Source organism: Phyllostomus hastatus, unplaced genomic scaffold, assembly GCF_019186645.2.
Source record: "Phyllostomus hastatus isolate PE091 unplaced genomic scaffold, TTU_PhHast_1.1 phas_contig_133, whole genome shotgun sequence".
Lineage (NCBI taxonomy): Eukaryota > Metazoa > Chordata > Mammalia > Chiroptera > Phyllostomidae > Phyllostomus > Phyllostomus hastatus.
Genome location: NW_025333577.1, coordinates 1067501 through 1083196, shown reverse-complemented (window position 1 = coordinate 1083196; position 15696 = coordinate 1067501). Strand labels below are relative to the sequence as shown.

The window sequence follows — 15696 nt, the reverse complement described above, 5'->3', positions numbered from 1 at the left end:
TCTTGCTCAAGGGCCCCAGGACCCTCAGGACTTGCTCCCTCTCTGCCTTCATCTCTGCAGGCGTCTTTCCTTCGCCACCACGAATGGACAAGCACAGAGCAGGCAGTGATTGGATTCCCAGGCTCTCCCCATCTCTCTGCTTTGCTTCCCCACATTTTCCTCCTATTTCTGTTTATCCCTGTATTTGATTTTATGTCTGTCTCCACATCTCCAGCTGTGGGTCCTCTCATGGGGTCTTCTGTTGTCCCTCTTCCTCCTGCCCTTCCTCGGTCTTCCTCTCTCTCTCCTCTGCTCCCCTTCCCAGCTGTGTTTGTCCTTGTGGCATTGTCCTTGTCCCTCTGCCTAGCCCTCATCTTGTCTCCTCTTTCATCTGCTTTTCCTTCCTTCCCTCCTATCACTGTCACCATCCCCACAGTTCTCTGTATCCCTGTTCCTACTGACCAATGTCTTCTCTGATGCTCTCTCTCCACCTCCTCTCGGGCTGTCCCTCTGCTTCAGATGCCTTCCTCCTCATTACCCTGCTCTTCTTCCTCACCGTCCCTTGCCATTCTCCCCACCTCTTCCCCCTGGCTCCCCCTCCTTCCCCTCTTCAGTACAGTGGCTGATACCCCTCCATTGTGGGGACAGCTGGGCTCAGGACTCAGGTCTCCACTCCTCCCCTCCCCTCTGCACACAAGGGCCTGGAACGGACAAACACAGAGCAGGCAGTGAACCGATGACAATCTCTCCATCCCTCCCCCTTCAGCCATTGAAAGTGCCTGGGACAGTCTCCTTCTTGTCCGTGTCACACCCACACACGTGCGTGCACATGTGCACAGCCTAGGCTCTAGCTTCACAACCTTAGAGGAGGTAGTATAGGCCTACTTTTTAAAAGTACGTGTGATGGCCCTGGCTGGGTAGCTGAGTTGGTTAGAGCATCATCTCAAGGCACCAAGGTTGCCGGTTTGATCCCTGATCAGGGCATATGCAAGAATCAACCAATGAATGCATAAATAAGTGGAACAACAAATCGATGTTTCTTTCTCTTTCTACCCCTTCCTGTCTTTAAAAATCAATCAACAAATAAAAAATTATAAGCGAGACTTATTGGTGATTTTTTTCTAGTACAGTCATACCTCAGTACTTGTTGGCTTCAGAACTGGTCAAACCCTGTACTCGTTGGTTTCAGCACTCGTCATGAGTTCCAGAACAAGTTAACAAGGAATAGTGAGGTGCCACTGGAACAATTAGAGGTACCATTTATCTCATTTGTCTTTCTCTGTCCCTTCACTCTAGCTTCCTACCCACATTCCCAGGATATTCCTGTCATGGTTGTTTTATACATTGACTTGGCCAGGCTCCAGCGCCCAGTGATTGAATCACACACTAATTCAGGTGTTGCTGTGACAGTGTTTTGTAGGTGTGGTTAACATCAACAGTCTGTGTGCTGTAAGTAAAGCTCGCCCTTAGTAATGTGGGTGGGCTTCATACAATGAGCTGGAGGTTTTAAGAGCAAACACTGAGCTTTCCAGCAAGGAAGAAGAAATTCTACTGCATTGCCAGCTCCTGCCTGAGCCTGCCGGCCAGCCCTACAGACTGTAGACCTACAGTTCCCACAGTAGTCACGTGAGCTGATATGTTCCAGTAAAACTCAGCCTATCGTAGATGGGTAGATACATAGAAATAGATACATATACAGAGAGGGATCTGTCTGTATCTGAAAGGGGCTGACCCTGACAGGAAAGTTCTGGGAGTAACCTCCCTTGAAGAGCAGTCAGAAGATCCTTGCACAGTTTTTGTAGAAGAGGAGTGTGTGTGAACCCAGACTGTATGTGTGTGGTTCACCACATTTAAGTGTGTGGGACAGATTGCAAGAAATTACCCTCATTTTCCTCCTCACCTTGAGCCCACCCACTTTGTAATGTGTGCGTTTCCCCACTCTGGGCTGTCCCTGCAGGTTACTTTGGCCAGTGGAATGCCGTGAACATGGAAATGCAGCCATGCCGAGCCTAGGGCTCAAGAGGCTTTGTGGTTTCCATGCACTCTCGGTGAACCCCACCCGCAGCCGCGGGAACAGGCCCAGGGTGGTCTGTTGGAGGGTGACTGAGCCCGTGGAACATAGGAACCGACTCAGCAGAGGCTGGCCACTCAGGTGACCCAGTCCCAAGAGGCCCAGCAGCGACCACAGATGGGGCGTGTGAGCCCAGCCGAACCCAGAAGGACCTAAACTGAATCTCTTGTTTGCCCCCAAATGGGGACCCGGCCCGCAACCCAGGCTTGTGCCGTAACAGGGAAATTAATGAATCGGCGGCCTTTCCACTGAGCCACACCACCTGTGGCCACCTCTTGTTTTTCTAAGCCTGTGGACTGTGGCTGCCCCTAAGGAAGAAGAGTCCAGCCCTCATAGAACTGGTCCCGCCCACCACCCTGCTAACAAGCCGTGATGGGCAGAACGCTGGACAGCCCAAGCCCCACCCCCAGCCACACGCCCCTTCTTAGGCTCCAGAGGCCGCAGGGACTCCACGGTCCACTTCATACCGTCGTAGGGTCTTCTGGGAGTTGTAGTTTCGTTGACTCAAGTGCAGCGGCACACAGTCCCTGCGCAGATGGAGCGCTGTGCCTTCTGGGAGTTGTAGTTTTTGGAGCCTTGCACACCCTCTCCCAGTACGCGACTCGGCTTTTGAGCTCCCTCCGCGGGACTTGTGCGGCCTGCACTTCAGTCCCATCGCGGGACGAGGGGGGTCACCGGAGGTCTGCGCGGGCCTGGGAGGGCGACAGTCAGAGGGAAATCTGGCCCGAACCCACCAGGCTACGCGGCAGCCGCCCTAGGCCTTTAGAACTGGTCCCAGGGGGCGCGGGCGTGGGTATGTGGTGTGTGCATGCGCAAGTGGATATGCACGTGTCCGTGTTGTGTGTCTCTGTGTGTTCGTGACTCCAGCAGCAGGTACATGTGTCACCGTGTGTTTGCACCTGCGTGACTCCAGAACTTTGTGCCCGTTCAGGTGTGTAACTTGTTCGTGCCACTCAGTCTTAGCGTACCAGTCTGTCCCCACATGTCACTGTGTCCTTTGCACATGCCTGACCCTGGTGGCTGTGCATAAACGAGCGTGTGTCTATGCACGTGGGGGCCTCTGCCCGTAAGTGACTTTGGGCACGTGTGCAGCTTGTTCTCCTGGATGCGAGGGGTGTGATTCCACATGTGTGTGTCTGGGTGTGCAACTGTGCAGGGTGGCTCAGTGCGTGTTCCTGCAGCTGGGCGGCCTGTGTCATTCTGTGTATGTCTGAGTGTGACTCTACATGCTGGGGCTATGTGTGTAACCTTTTGTGTGTAGCTTCATGTGCATGTGCAACAGTGCAAGTACACTTGGAGCCATGCCAGTGTGCGAGACTACCTGCCTCCTGTGTGTGCGGTGTGTGAGTGCCAGGCCAGAGTGGGGGGTGCCGTAACTGCCCCCCAAGATGTGATCATGTGCAATTCCGTGTGTGATTGTGTGTGATGTGATGTGTGTCTGCCCCTGAGCGTGTCTGTCTCCCCTTCCATTGCTTGTTTGTGTGTGTGTGCTTCCTGGGTTTGTTCCCCTGACTCCACCTACCTCTCACACACGCACACACACTGAACACCCTGCATTTTTGCTCCACCGGCCCGTGTCTGCCCCAGAATCCTCCTTCACAGGTCCCCATTTCTTTCTCCCACAGATGCCAACTGGACCCACTGAGATACGGTGGCCAGAGCAGGGTCCACAACCTGAATGGCGTGGACAGTACCTGATGCTCCAGAGACCATGAGGTGGGCGCCACTGCCTTCAGCTGGGCTGACACAGGCCTGAGGGCAGCCCATGGGGGTGCAGCAGAACTATAAGTCCCTGCTCAGAAGTCATGTGCTCCGAGGCCTGAGCTGGGGGAAGAGCATTCCAGGCACCTGGGACAGCCAGTGCAAAGGCCCTGAGGCAGGAGCACGCCTGTGTCTGTGGAACAAGAGCAATGCATGCCCCAGGCAGGCAGGGGCGTTGTAGAGGATGAAGTCTGCAGCCAGGCGGCCCGAGCATGGGCCCTGGCATTGCCACTTCTGGGGGCCTCACTGAGGAAGAAACGAGCTAATATGTGGCAAGAGCTTAAAGAGTGCTGGGCACATAGCTCTGTGTCTAGTGAGTGCCGGTCATCATTGCTGCCATAATAATACTGCCGCGCTGGCTTCAGAATGGCTGAGACCAACGCCTCTCAGATGATCCTGTGCCCACAAGTCCCCTGGGACTTTTTGTAAGTGGCCAAGCCTGGGGACAGACTGATCTCTGCATTTGTCACAGACAATGGTCCCAGGCCATGGTGGACCTGTGAACCTTTGCCACATAATCCTTAAAAAAGAAATGGTTTCATTTTGCCTGTTTTGAAGCCTAAACTAGGTTATACCTGTGTCATTGCCTCTCACACGCCCCCTACTGGGGACCTGGCCCAGAACCCAGGCGTGTGCCCTGACTGGGAATCAAACCGGCAACCCTTTAGTTCACAGGCCGGCACTCAGTCCACTGAGCCACACCCGCCAGGGCCGTATCATACCTGATATATTCTTCTGCGCCCTACCTCGTTTGCAGACACCGTATTTGAGGTTCTAAGCTGGTGCATTAGCTGACAGTCATTTGTATTTGTGCTGTGAGCTGTTCTGTCGTGTGAACATACCCCGGTTAGTTGTCTAGTTTCTTGTTGATGAGTGGTTGCATTGATTCTGATGTTTGGCTGATACAATCTCCAACAGGCCTCCTGGCACATATATGTACCACATTCCAGAAAATGTAAGCACTGGGCCACTGGGCATGTGTGTCTTCAGCTGTCCTAGGAAATGTGGTTTTCCCAGTGTGTGCTCCCCTCAGCAGTATATTATTCATGGAATGTGGGGGCTAATTTTTCCTTTGTGTGTGGAGTGGACTGACTTTTCTTCCAAAGAGGGAACTGTCCTTGGGGGTATATGAGTCTGTTCAGGCTGCTATGACAAAATAGCATGGACTGGGCGGCTTAAACAACAGATACTTATTTTGTTACATTTCTGAGGGTTGGAAGGCTGAGAACAGGGCGCCACCACGGTCCAGGTCCTGGTGAGGACTCTCTTTCTAGCTTGTAAACAGTCACCTTCTCACTGAGTCCTCACGTGGTGGAGAGAGCCAGCTCCAGTCTCTTTCTCTTATGAGGACACTAATCCCATTGTGGGGGCCCCATCCTCATGACCTCTTTTAACCCTAAACACCTTCCAAAGGCCCCACTTCCAAATACCATCAGTGAAAGAGTTAGAGCTTCCACATATATGGGAAGGGGTGGGGACACACATTTTGATCCTGGTACAAAGCTGTATGTAAGAGCTGAAGGATTCACGTGTATGCAGGATCTCTTTAAATTGTTTTTAGGTCCATGAACTCAGTGATTCTCAACCAGAGGTGGTCTTGTACCCTGAGAGGATACCTGGCAATGTGTGTGGACATTTTTGGTTGTCACAACTGGGTGATGGTGGCAGGGCTACTGACTTCCAGTGTGTGGAGCCCAGGGATGTTGCTTCTGTCTTCCAAGGCACAGGACCGTCTCGGGCCACAGTGACCTGATCCAAACTGTCACCTTTGTAGAGGTTGAGACCCAGTGCTGGCCCCTTCCCCTGCAGAGGACAAATGACAGACATCCTTGGTTTTTTCCTTCTATTTCTTCCAGATCTGGTACCGAGAGGTGAAATCGAGGCAGCAGCGCAGGAGCGGGGATGGATGGACTCCTGGTCACCGCCGTCTCCCGGGGCTCCGAGTTGGGAGAAGCCTGGATACGTGAAGATCACTTCAAGGAGCGACAGGAAAACCAGGAAGGCAGCTTGAAGCCAGGGGCCCATGAGGAAGACTTCTCTGGGGACAGTGCCCCAGACAGTGATGACTTTGGCGATGTCCCAGGAACCAGACCAAGTCCTCCCATTTCCCAGGCCACCCACGGGCCCCAGAGGCGCGGTGCACAGGGAAAGAGCGCAAAGGTTGCAGCAACCAGGGCCCCCGGGGAACCTTGGAAGTGTGAGGACTGTGGCAAGACCTTCCGCTACTGCTCCGCGTTCACCCTGCACCGCAGGACGCACACCGGGGAAAAGCCATTTGCGTGCCCAGAGTGTGGGCGCTCCTTCAGCCAGCGCGTGCACCTGACCCTGCACCGGCGCGTGCACACTGGCGAGCGGCCGCACACCTGCGACAAGTGCGGCAAGGCCTTCAGCCAGGGCTCCTACCTGGCGGCGCACTGGCGCACGCACACAGGCGAGCGGCCGCACGCGTGTCCTGACTGTGGCAAGGCCTTCGTGCGCCCCTCGCACCTGGCACAGCACCGGCTCGTGCACACAGGCGAGCGGCCCTTCGCCTGTGGCCAGTGTGCAAAAGCCTTCCGCAGCCGCGCGGCCCTGCTCGAGCACCAGCGCGTGCACACCGGAGAGAAGCCGTTTGCCTGCGCCCAGTGCCCCAAGGCCTTCCGCTTTTCCTCTGCGTTGCTGCGCCACCGGCGCACACACACGACCGAGCGGCCCTACGCTTGCGGTCAGTGCACCAAAGCCTTCACACAGGTGGCGCACCTGGCGCAGCACCGGCGAGTGCACACCGGTGAGAAGCCCTACACTTGCTCGGAGTGCGGTGCGCCCTTCAGCCAGAGTGCCTCGCTGGCCGAGCACCGGCGCATCCACACGGGTGAGAAGCCTTTCGTGTGCACACAGTGTGGCAAGGCCTTCACGCAGGTGTCGCACCTGAGTCAGCACCGACGTGTGCACACGGGTGAGCGGCCCTATCGGTGCGGGGACTGCGGCCGCGCCTTCAGCAACCGCTCGCACCTGGCGCAGCACCACCTGGTGCACACCGGCGCCAGGCCCTACAGGTGCCTGGAGTGCGGATCCGCCTTCAGCCACGTGTCCTCCTTCCTCGAGCACCAGAAGATTCACACGGGCGAGAAGCCCTTCCGGTGCGGGGACTGCGGCAAGGCCTTCAGCCAGGGATCTGCACTCACGCTGCACCGCCGCATACACACCGGGGAGCGGCCCTACACATGCCCGGAGTGCGGCAAGGCCTTCCGCAACCGCGCCTACCTGATCCAGCACCATATTGTACACACCGGGGAGCGGCCCTACGAGTGCTGCGGCTGTGGCAGGGCCTTCAGCTTCTCCTCTGCCCTCATCCGGCACCAGAGGACGCACGCGGACAAGAAGTCCCCCCAGCGCAGCCTGTTCAAGGATAGCACTGCCCAGCCGCCACACCTGACTGGATGCCTGCACTCTCTCGGGAACGGGAAGCCTGTTAGCAGTAGTGACCCTGCAAAAACCTCCGAGGACCAGCAGAATAAGAGCTGAGGGTTCACGGGGCCTCCCGGACCAGGCACTGTGCTGAGCGTGTTTAAGCCTGATTTTCCACCCCATGGCACTGGGGGTAGATGCCGTCTCAGCCCTGTGCTGCCTGTGAGGACTTGAGGCTCAGAGAACCTTCAATGACTTGCCCAGGGTCACGCAGGGAGGATGTCACAAGGCTGGGACTGCACCCCTCCCTGACCCCTCCTCCCCACCAACTCTCTCAGTTATAAACATCACCCACCAAAGCAGTCCCAAATAAGTATCTGTGGGTCTCTGGCTGGCCTTATAATTGTTGAAATCATGATGGCGCAGGCATTTGTTCAGTAAATTCATGAAAGGTTCATGCTCTTTGGTGAGGGCCTGGGAGGAGGGAGTGTGCCTTGTTTACTTCCAGCATCTGCTGGACAGGCCTGGCACACAGTATTTCCTCAGGAAGCGCTGGGTGACTGAACGAACAGTTGTACATCCCAGCACCGGCCTTGAAATCGTTCAGAGGTGGGGATGACATGCCGTACTTGCTGTGTATAATGCGCTCCATTGTGTAATGTGCGCCTACATTTTTGTGCGCATTACACACAGGATGATTATGCCTGTGATATGAATCATTATACCCACATATAATGTGCATCTTTATTTTTCCCTCAAAAATTTGAGCACATTATATACAGCAAAATATGGTAGTTGCTTCCTCCTATGTACCCCAGATGTCACCCATCCCAGGCCTCAGCACACAGTAGGTCCTGTCCTCAGTAGATATAAATTTAATAGGCCAGGTAAATGAGTGAATAGTAGGCCAGCATCCTCAGTACCAGCCCTGAATCCCCTTTGACAGACACCACACATTCTGGTTCTTTTCTGTGACTCAAACTTGGTTGAGCCCGGGCCTCCGCACATAGTAGGTCCTCCAGAAGTGCTGGGGGCACTGAATAAATATTTATACATCCCAGCATCAGCCTTGGAGTCACTCAGGGGTGGGGACAACAGTCGTTTCCTCCCTATTCCACAGACTTGGCCCAGCTCAAGCCTCAGGAGATATAAATTAACAGGTCAAGGCCCCAGGTGCTGTGACTCCGTTGATTGGACATTGGTCTGCAAACATAAAAGTTGCTGGTTCGATTCCCAGTCAGGGCATGTGTGTGGGTTGTTAGTTTGGTCCCCAATCAGGTTGCTTACAGAACACAGCTAATTTATGTTTCTCACATCAATATTTCCTTCTCCCTCCTCCCTTCCCCTCTCTCTAAGAAAAATAAAAGTTGATAGGTCGGTTTTGTGAATAATAGGTGAACATCCTCAGTACCAGCCCTAACATTTCCTCAGGACAATGGACCACATAGTCTAGCTCCTCCCTCTGATCCAAACTTGCCCAGCTCCAGTCTCAGCACACAGCAGGAGCTCAGGGAATGCCGGGTGAATAGATGAATGAGTAAAATGAGTACCGGAGAAAAGCCCTCGCTGCAGAAGGGCTCTGGGTAGCGCCGTGGGAGGGGCCTGCGTCATTGCTTAGATCCCCTGCCACCAGTAAGGAAACTGGCCTGTCCAAGGTGCAGGCGTTGGGCTGTCTGCAGGGCGGGAGGTGCAGGTGTGTATGTAAGAGTCTGCCCCGGGTCCCTCTGGCTGTGGGAGAGGCCGCGCCCCCTCGTGGAAAAGTTAGGCAAAATCCTCGTTTCGGAGCGTTTGAAACTGGGTTACAGAGAAGGCAAAAAAGAACAGAAATTGGCATGCAGCATTTTCCCCGTTGATTTTACATTGGCTATATTTGACACATTCCCCCTCCGCCGTGTTCACCAGATGCGACAGACAGACGCTGTCGTGGGTCCTACATGTCCCTTTCCAGGAAGGGACAAAGAAGCTTCAAGTGCGTGGGGTGGAGGTCGAGAGCGTGGGGTCCCACAAGCTGGTGGTGTAGGTGTGTGGGAGAGCTACTGGGAGGCACAGCCTGAACTCTACACCTCCCTTGCCCAACTCAGCCTTCCCAGGACTCAGTTTCCCCAGGGAGAGCCACCGGACGAGAAGTGGCTGTTAGGGTCTCAGACAAGAATACACTGATGCATAATTGTAAAGACAGGGAGATGGTGACCTACAGGGGGAGGTCAGGGGAGGGCTCTCTAAGGAGGTGACCGCGTTCGAGCAGAAACCTGAAGTGGCAGAACATGTGAGCTGCTGGGGAAGAGCGTTCAGGCAGAGGGAACAGTCAGTGTAAATGTCCTGAGGCAGAAACGTGATAGGCTGTGCGAGTGGCAAGGAGGTCAGTGAGGCTGGAGTGTGGGGAAGGGGACAGGAAGGATGACACCCAGGGCAGGTCCTGTGGGGCTGGACAGCCACTGTGAGGACTTTGCTTTTTACCGCTGAAGTGGGTGAGGATTTAAAAAATCCTCACCTGAGGGAGGGACAGAGGGTGAGAGAGAAACATCCATCAGTTGCCTCTGGTACGCACCTGCACCAGGGAATGAACCCACAACCTAGGTAAGTGCCCTGACTGGGAATCGAACCTGCAAACTTTTGGTGCATGGGAGGACACTCCAACCAACTCAGCCATCTGGACTCAGCCACCCAGCCAGGGCTGAATGTGTTTGTTTGTTTTAAGATTTTATTTATTTTTAGAGGGGAAGGGAAGGGAGAAACAGAGAGAAACATCAATGTGTGGTTGCCTCTCACGCCCCCTACTGGGGACCTGGCCTGAAAGCTAGGCATGTACCCTGGCTGGGAATCAAGCTAGAGATCCTTTGGTTTGCAGGCTGGCACTCAATCCACTGAGCAATACTAGCCAGGGCTGAATGGTGTTAATTATGGTTTAATGGGTCTTTCTGGTTGTTGTGTGGAAAACAGACCTTCAAGGGTGTAGTTGCTGCATCGAGCATCAGTGAGATGGTGTTCCTGGCATGTGATAGAGCCCAAGCAAGTGGCTACTGCTCACGTGATTTTTATTAGCATCATGATTACTTTCAATATCCCACAAATTCTACTGGGACTGTGGCACTGTCTGAGCTCATCAGAGGCCCCAGGATGGTCTCCACGTGCATCCCCCACCTCCATTTCTATCTCACCCACCTGCAGTCCATTCTCTACCTGCTCTTCCTGAGCTCATTCTTGTCTTGGGCCTTTGCAGCTGCTGTTCCTTTAACACTAATTAAAGACTCTGGTCCCTGCTGCAGAGCAGCTATAGGGGTGGGGTGTGTATGACCAGAATCTGCTTCCAGTCCCCCACTTTGCCACCTGGCAGAGGTGAGCACAGGGCCATTGACAGCCACCCCCTCCAGCCATGTGGAAGAGAGAGAGGTCACCCCTAAAAGGTAGGCGCTGGGAGGGTCCATGGAGAGGAGAGGCCCCGGGAAGGAACCTGCTATAAATTAAGCCAATTCCAGCCCGAACTTTAGCACATGAGTGAACAATTCATCTCTTTACTTAAGCCAGGGGTGTCAAACTCATTTTGACCGGGGGCCACATCAGCCTTGTGGTTGCCTTCAAAGGGCCGAATGTAATTTCAACTCCTTAACAGTTAGGACTGTGTAAATGTAACTACTCCTTAACTGTTAAGGAGTTGAAATTACATTCGGAATGCCTTCCCTCAGAAGGCAACCACGAGGTTGATGTGGCCCTCGGTAAAAATGAGTTTGACACCCCTGACTTAAGTTCATTTGAATTGAGCTTCTCTGTTTACAACCAATCAAATCCTAAGGAATGTAACAGTTGAGAAGTACATTCCTCAGGTGTGGCTCATTGAATGCCATCAGCCCGAGAGAGGACTGAAGAAACAGGATCCGACACTTCTCCCGAATTCCACCAGCAAACTCAGGAGAAGCCACCGGAGGTCCTGTTAAAACAAGATGACAGAGTCTGCACACACAGGGGAATTTTAAAAAGCAGGGCAGCAATATCAACCACTATCAGACAAGGTACGACTTAAGGCAAAGGATTAAATTGGTTAAGGACGACCATTTTATACTTGACAAAGGAGTCAGAATCGGGTTTTCACTAACATTTATTGAGTTCCTACTAAATGCCAGGCACTGTGCATGGTGTGTACATATATCATTTATTTGGCAAAGGCATGACAATGCGATACTTATATGCATCAAATTACACAGTTTATGAATACGTAAAGCAAAGATTATAAAAATATATTGACAAACATAATTGTACTAACAGATTTTCACATCACCTTTTTAAATTTTTTTAAAAAATACATTTATTAATTTTAGGGAGAGAGAAGAGAGAGAAACATCAATTGGTTGCCTCCCATACATGCAGTGACCGGGATCAAACCCGCAACCTAGTTCTGTGCCCTGACCGGGAATCGAACCTGCCACCTTTTGGTATATGGGATGATGCACCAACCAACTGAACCACGTGGGCCAGGGCTCACATAACCTTACTGGTTTCTGACAGATAGGCCAGAATTATGTAACACCTGACCCTGAACAACATGATTGATAAGACTGAGTTTATTAACAGACATGTAGAGTTTTGAATTCTACAGACAGAATTTTCCTCTTAAATGTCCATGAAACACGCAGAAATGTTGGACATGTTCTAGGCCACAATAAAAGCTTTTTCTAAATGTTTGGAAAGCAGATAGATCTATTATAGGCCACATTCTCTGTTCACGATGCAGTAAATCAAGAAAACAAAACTAATTTTAAATAAATCCAATTACCGAGTCTCAAAGTACTCTTTAGAAATGCTACAATCTAATACTTAGGCAACATGAACGGTCAAACTTCAAGACGGTCAGGGCTACAGTTAAAGTACATTTGTATGACTAAGTATAGGATCACAGCAAGTAATGTTGTCAAAAGAGAACACAAATGAATTTACTCAAAAACAGAGACAAGGAACAGAAATAAAGGATAGACCCAATACATATTAAAGGAAAACAAAAGGCACAGAAATAATGGACACACATACATCCTAATACTGGTTTTTCAGAAAAATAAAAATGAACTTGAAAACCTTTGGGCACATCTAATAATGATGGGTAAACTGCAAACAGACGTTGAAAGGAAGAAAGGGGATAGAACCAAAGAAAGATAAGATTTTGTTTAATTATAAAATAATATTAATAATTGAGCTAATAATCTGAAACACTGAATGGAATGAAGACTTCCAGGGCATAAAAGAAGACTAAACTGTCAAAAGTAGTAAATCTAAAAGGATTAATATGCAGATGACACAGGGAGAAACTACAAAAACCATCCAAGGATTAGCTGGATCCTCCCCTCAACAGCTCTAGGACCTGACACATTGACGGGTGAATTCTCTCTAAATGTCAAGGGATTGATATTTCTCATGCTACATTTTTTACCTTCTCTGAAGTCACGCTGCGTCTCCCACTTGATGGCATCTTACCCTTAAATAGCACTTCTTTCTTTTCCCATGGTGTATAAAATTACGCATTTTACAGTCACCGATGTCTTAAGTTCAATGAAATGCAGTAATGCAAAACCTCACACCAAACAATTAAATACAAAAAATAAAACCATGTGGATGGGTCTGTGAAAGGCATTTGATGAGATTCAATACCCACTCCCCATATTTCACCAGGATGCCTCCTCAAGATGCCGGGCATCCCTCTCTGAAGTACTTAAATGTAGAACGCCATGGGCATCCCTGTCAACACCAGGAACAGAAAGAGCACGCAGACGATCAGGAGCAAGGTGGTTTGCTGTGGGGATCTTGGCCACTCCATGGTGCCCTGAAACAGAAGGGAAGAAAGTATTGATACAGGAACAAAAAGTGGGGGGCACAATTGTCACCGTGGGAAAACAGGACCATGGCACTGGTGTGTGGACTGAACAGCTGTTTGAATCAAGTGACTAGATTATAAGATAAAGTACCTAGTATCCCCACATCCCCAAAGAGGAAAGATCAGATGTGATTAAAATTCCAAAGTGCAGCCCTGGCTGGTGTGGCTCAGTGGATTGAGTGCGGGCTGTGAACCAAAGGGTCACCGGCTTGATTCCCAATCAGGGCACATGCCTGGGTTGCAGGTCAGGTCCCCAGCTGAGGGCATGTGAGAGGCAACCACACGTTAATGTTTCTCTCTCCCTCCACTTCTCTCTAGAAATAAATAAAATCTTAAAAAAAATAAAATTCCAAAACACAATATAAAGTCTCACTGTTTTATTTTTTAATAAAACAGGTTGAAGGAGGCATGACAGGGTGAATGAATGAATGATGTCACAGGCCGTAGTTTCCTTACCTTAAAGGGCAGGAACCACAGTAACCACCTCACAGGGCTCAGGAGTTAATGATGAGTGAGCAGGCGTCAAGCTAACGAATGAGTTAACAATGAGAAGCACTTCAAATCACCTCCAGCTTGTACCAGACAAGTGGCAGCTCTCATCTCTACCATTCCTGCTCATTTTTGTTTCCTACTTGGAGGTCCCTGAGTGGCAGCTACACATCTCCCTCGGCCTTACCCACCCTGCTTCCTTCCACATGGGCCACCAGGGTGGCTGCGGCGACCCTAACCTCCCTCCAAAGACTCCCACTGCCTGCGAGAATCACCCAACCTCTTTGGCATGGAACTAGGCAGCAAGAGGGGTCCTGCTGCAGTGTGAGTGGGACCATGTCCCTCCTAAGTCCAGAGCACTCCCACCGCTCCTACTTTCACCATGTAAGAACGACATTCTCACTTTGGTCAGCAAACCCCGTGTTATCCATCCCCCCTACCCCTGTCACCTCCGAGACCTCATCTCCACTACTCCCTCTCCTCCTCCTGAGCTGCAGGGATCACGCTTGCTGTCCCTCACAGGTGACAGGCAAGCTCCTGCCTCAGGGCCTTTGCACTCCCTGTGCCCCTCTGCCCAGAACCACTTCCCCGAGAAATCTGCCCAGCTCACCCCCTACCTCGTTCCTGTCTTTACCCCAGTATCTTCCCCTCTGTGGGGACTTCCCTAAACGCTCTTCTTAAAATAGCATCCCACCCCACCCTGTACTCCTGAACCTTCTGCCTCCTTTCTTTTTCTCCACAGCATTTACTGCCACTTAGCATTAGTTCAATGACTTAGTTTGCTTATTGTCTGTCTGTGACTGAAGTCCCGTGGAGGCAGGAGACATTTCTATCCCACTCGCTGTACTACCCTTGGTGCCTTGGACACTGCCTGGCATACAGTAGTTGCTCACTAAATAGCTGTGGAAGGAATGAAACATCTTCACTAGGCCAGAGTTTCACCCACACCTCCCACTGCCCTCCCTTTAACTCCAATGTTTCCCCGATGGGTCTTGCGATGTCATGCCACCATGCCTTTGTGTATGTGTCCCCTCCCCTGTTCTGCCTGGGACATTCCTACTCATCCCCAAACCCCAGGTCTGTTGTCTCCTCTTCTCTGGAATATTCTCCAATAGGCCTCCTGGCCACAGAGTTAATGTCTTCTTCCTGTAACCAACTTATTTCTGCACAGTATGGTGTGCTTCCCGCCGCTCCCTCCCTCCCTCCCTTGAGTCAACGAATCTCTCTGGTGTACGCCACTCTGAACTGGGTTTCAGATACGTCCTTGAGAGATGGGACAGGCATGTGCTGCTTAGACTGGTTATGTGGTTTTTCTAATGTGTAAGATAAATATTTAAAGAACCACAGTTATTATTTCACATATTAATGGCTTATGTGCCACTCCCCAGGAAAATATCAGGTCTTTAAATAAAAGGAATGCTTGATAATTTGATTTCACTTGTACTATTTGGATTAAAACTCAGTAGGCATTTAGATACATGGATAAATGAATGGTTGAGTGGATGGATAAATGCATGGTTGAGTGGATGGATAAATGGATGGTTGAGTGGATGGATGCATGGATGGACAGGTGGATGAATGGGTGGGTGGGTGGATAAATGGATGAATGATGGGCAGATGGATAGATTGATGGATGGATGGACAGAGGATGAGTAGGTGGACAGATGGATGGGTGAATGGGTGAATAGATGATGGATGGTAAATAGAATGGATACATGGATGAGCAGACAAATGAAAGTTTGGGCGGGTGGATGAGGGGACAGAGGAACAAATGGGTAAATCATGATGAATTTATGAGTGAAGAGTTGAGGGTACACGCTGGTGGAGTTACACACACCACATGGACCCCCTCCACGCCGTGTCTGACTACCACAGGAGTATGTTCTGTTTCCCGTGTGTGACCTCTTGGGGCTCACATCCCTGAACGGACTTTTGTGAGCAGGGAAATTGCAGGGAGGGACTGTGACAACTCACTGCGATCTGTAGGGTGGGGCACTTGTGAAAGAGGAGGGAACCCCAGCTTACCTTGGATTCCTCTGACTCATCTTCTTCCACAGAGTTCCATTCTTGGGGGCGCCTGGTCTCTTGAGAAGACAGGTCTGGGGTGGGGGAGTGGAGGAGAAAGGAGTCATGCGTGAGTGACCAGGCCAGC

At 51.3% G+C, this 15696-nt stretch overlaps 2 protein-coding genes across 6 annotated transcripts in view; one reads left to right on the top strand and one right to left on the bottom strand.

Annotated features, from left to right (window-relative positions):
• Positions 1-2653: 2653 nt before the first annotated feature.
• On the top strand, positions 2654-8537 carry ZNF835 (zinc finger protein 835). Of its 3 annotated transcripts, none has more exons than XM_045850734.1 (3): positions 2654-2730; positions 3676-3766; positions 5668-8537. In XM_045850734.1, the coding sequence occupies exon 3, from the start codon at positions 5714-5716 to the stop codon at positions 7313-7315; it is 1602 nt and encodes a 533-aa protein (XP_045706690.1). In that variant the 5' UTR covers positions 2654-2730; positions 3676-3766; positions 5668-5713; the 3' UTR covers positions 7316-8537. The 3 variants fall into 3 exon arrangements, with proteins under 3 accessions (XP_045706690.1, XP_045706673.1, XP_045706681.1); XM_045850717.1 differs by having other exon boundaries at positions 2670-2843; XM_045850725.1 differs by lacking the exon at positions 2654-2730 and adding an exon at positions 2861-2981.
• A 2742-nt stretch (positions 8538-11279) lies between these two features.
• Positions 11280-15696, bottom strand: part of LOC123826607 (small integral membrane protein 17-like) — a 52693-nt gene continuing 48276 nt past the window's right edge. For all 3 annotated transcript variants that reach the window (XM_045850658.1, XM_045850660.1, XM_045850669.1), the window contains 2 exons: positions 15570-15643; positions 11280-13004 (listed from right to left, as the gene is read on the bottom strand). In XM_045850658.1, the coding sequence (XP_045706614.1) occupies positions 12894-13004; positions 15570-15643 (185 nt within the window). In that variant the 3' untranslated portion in view covers positions 11280-12893. The remainder of the gene's footprint in view (positions 13005-15569; positions 15644-15696) is intronic.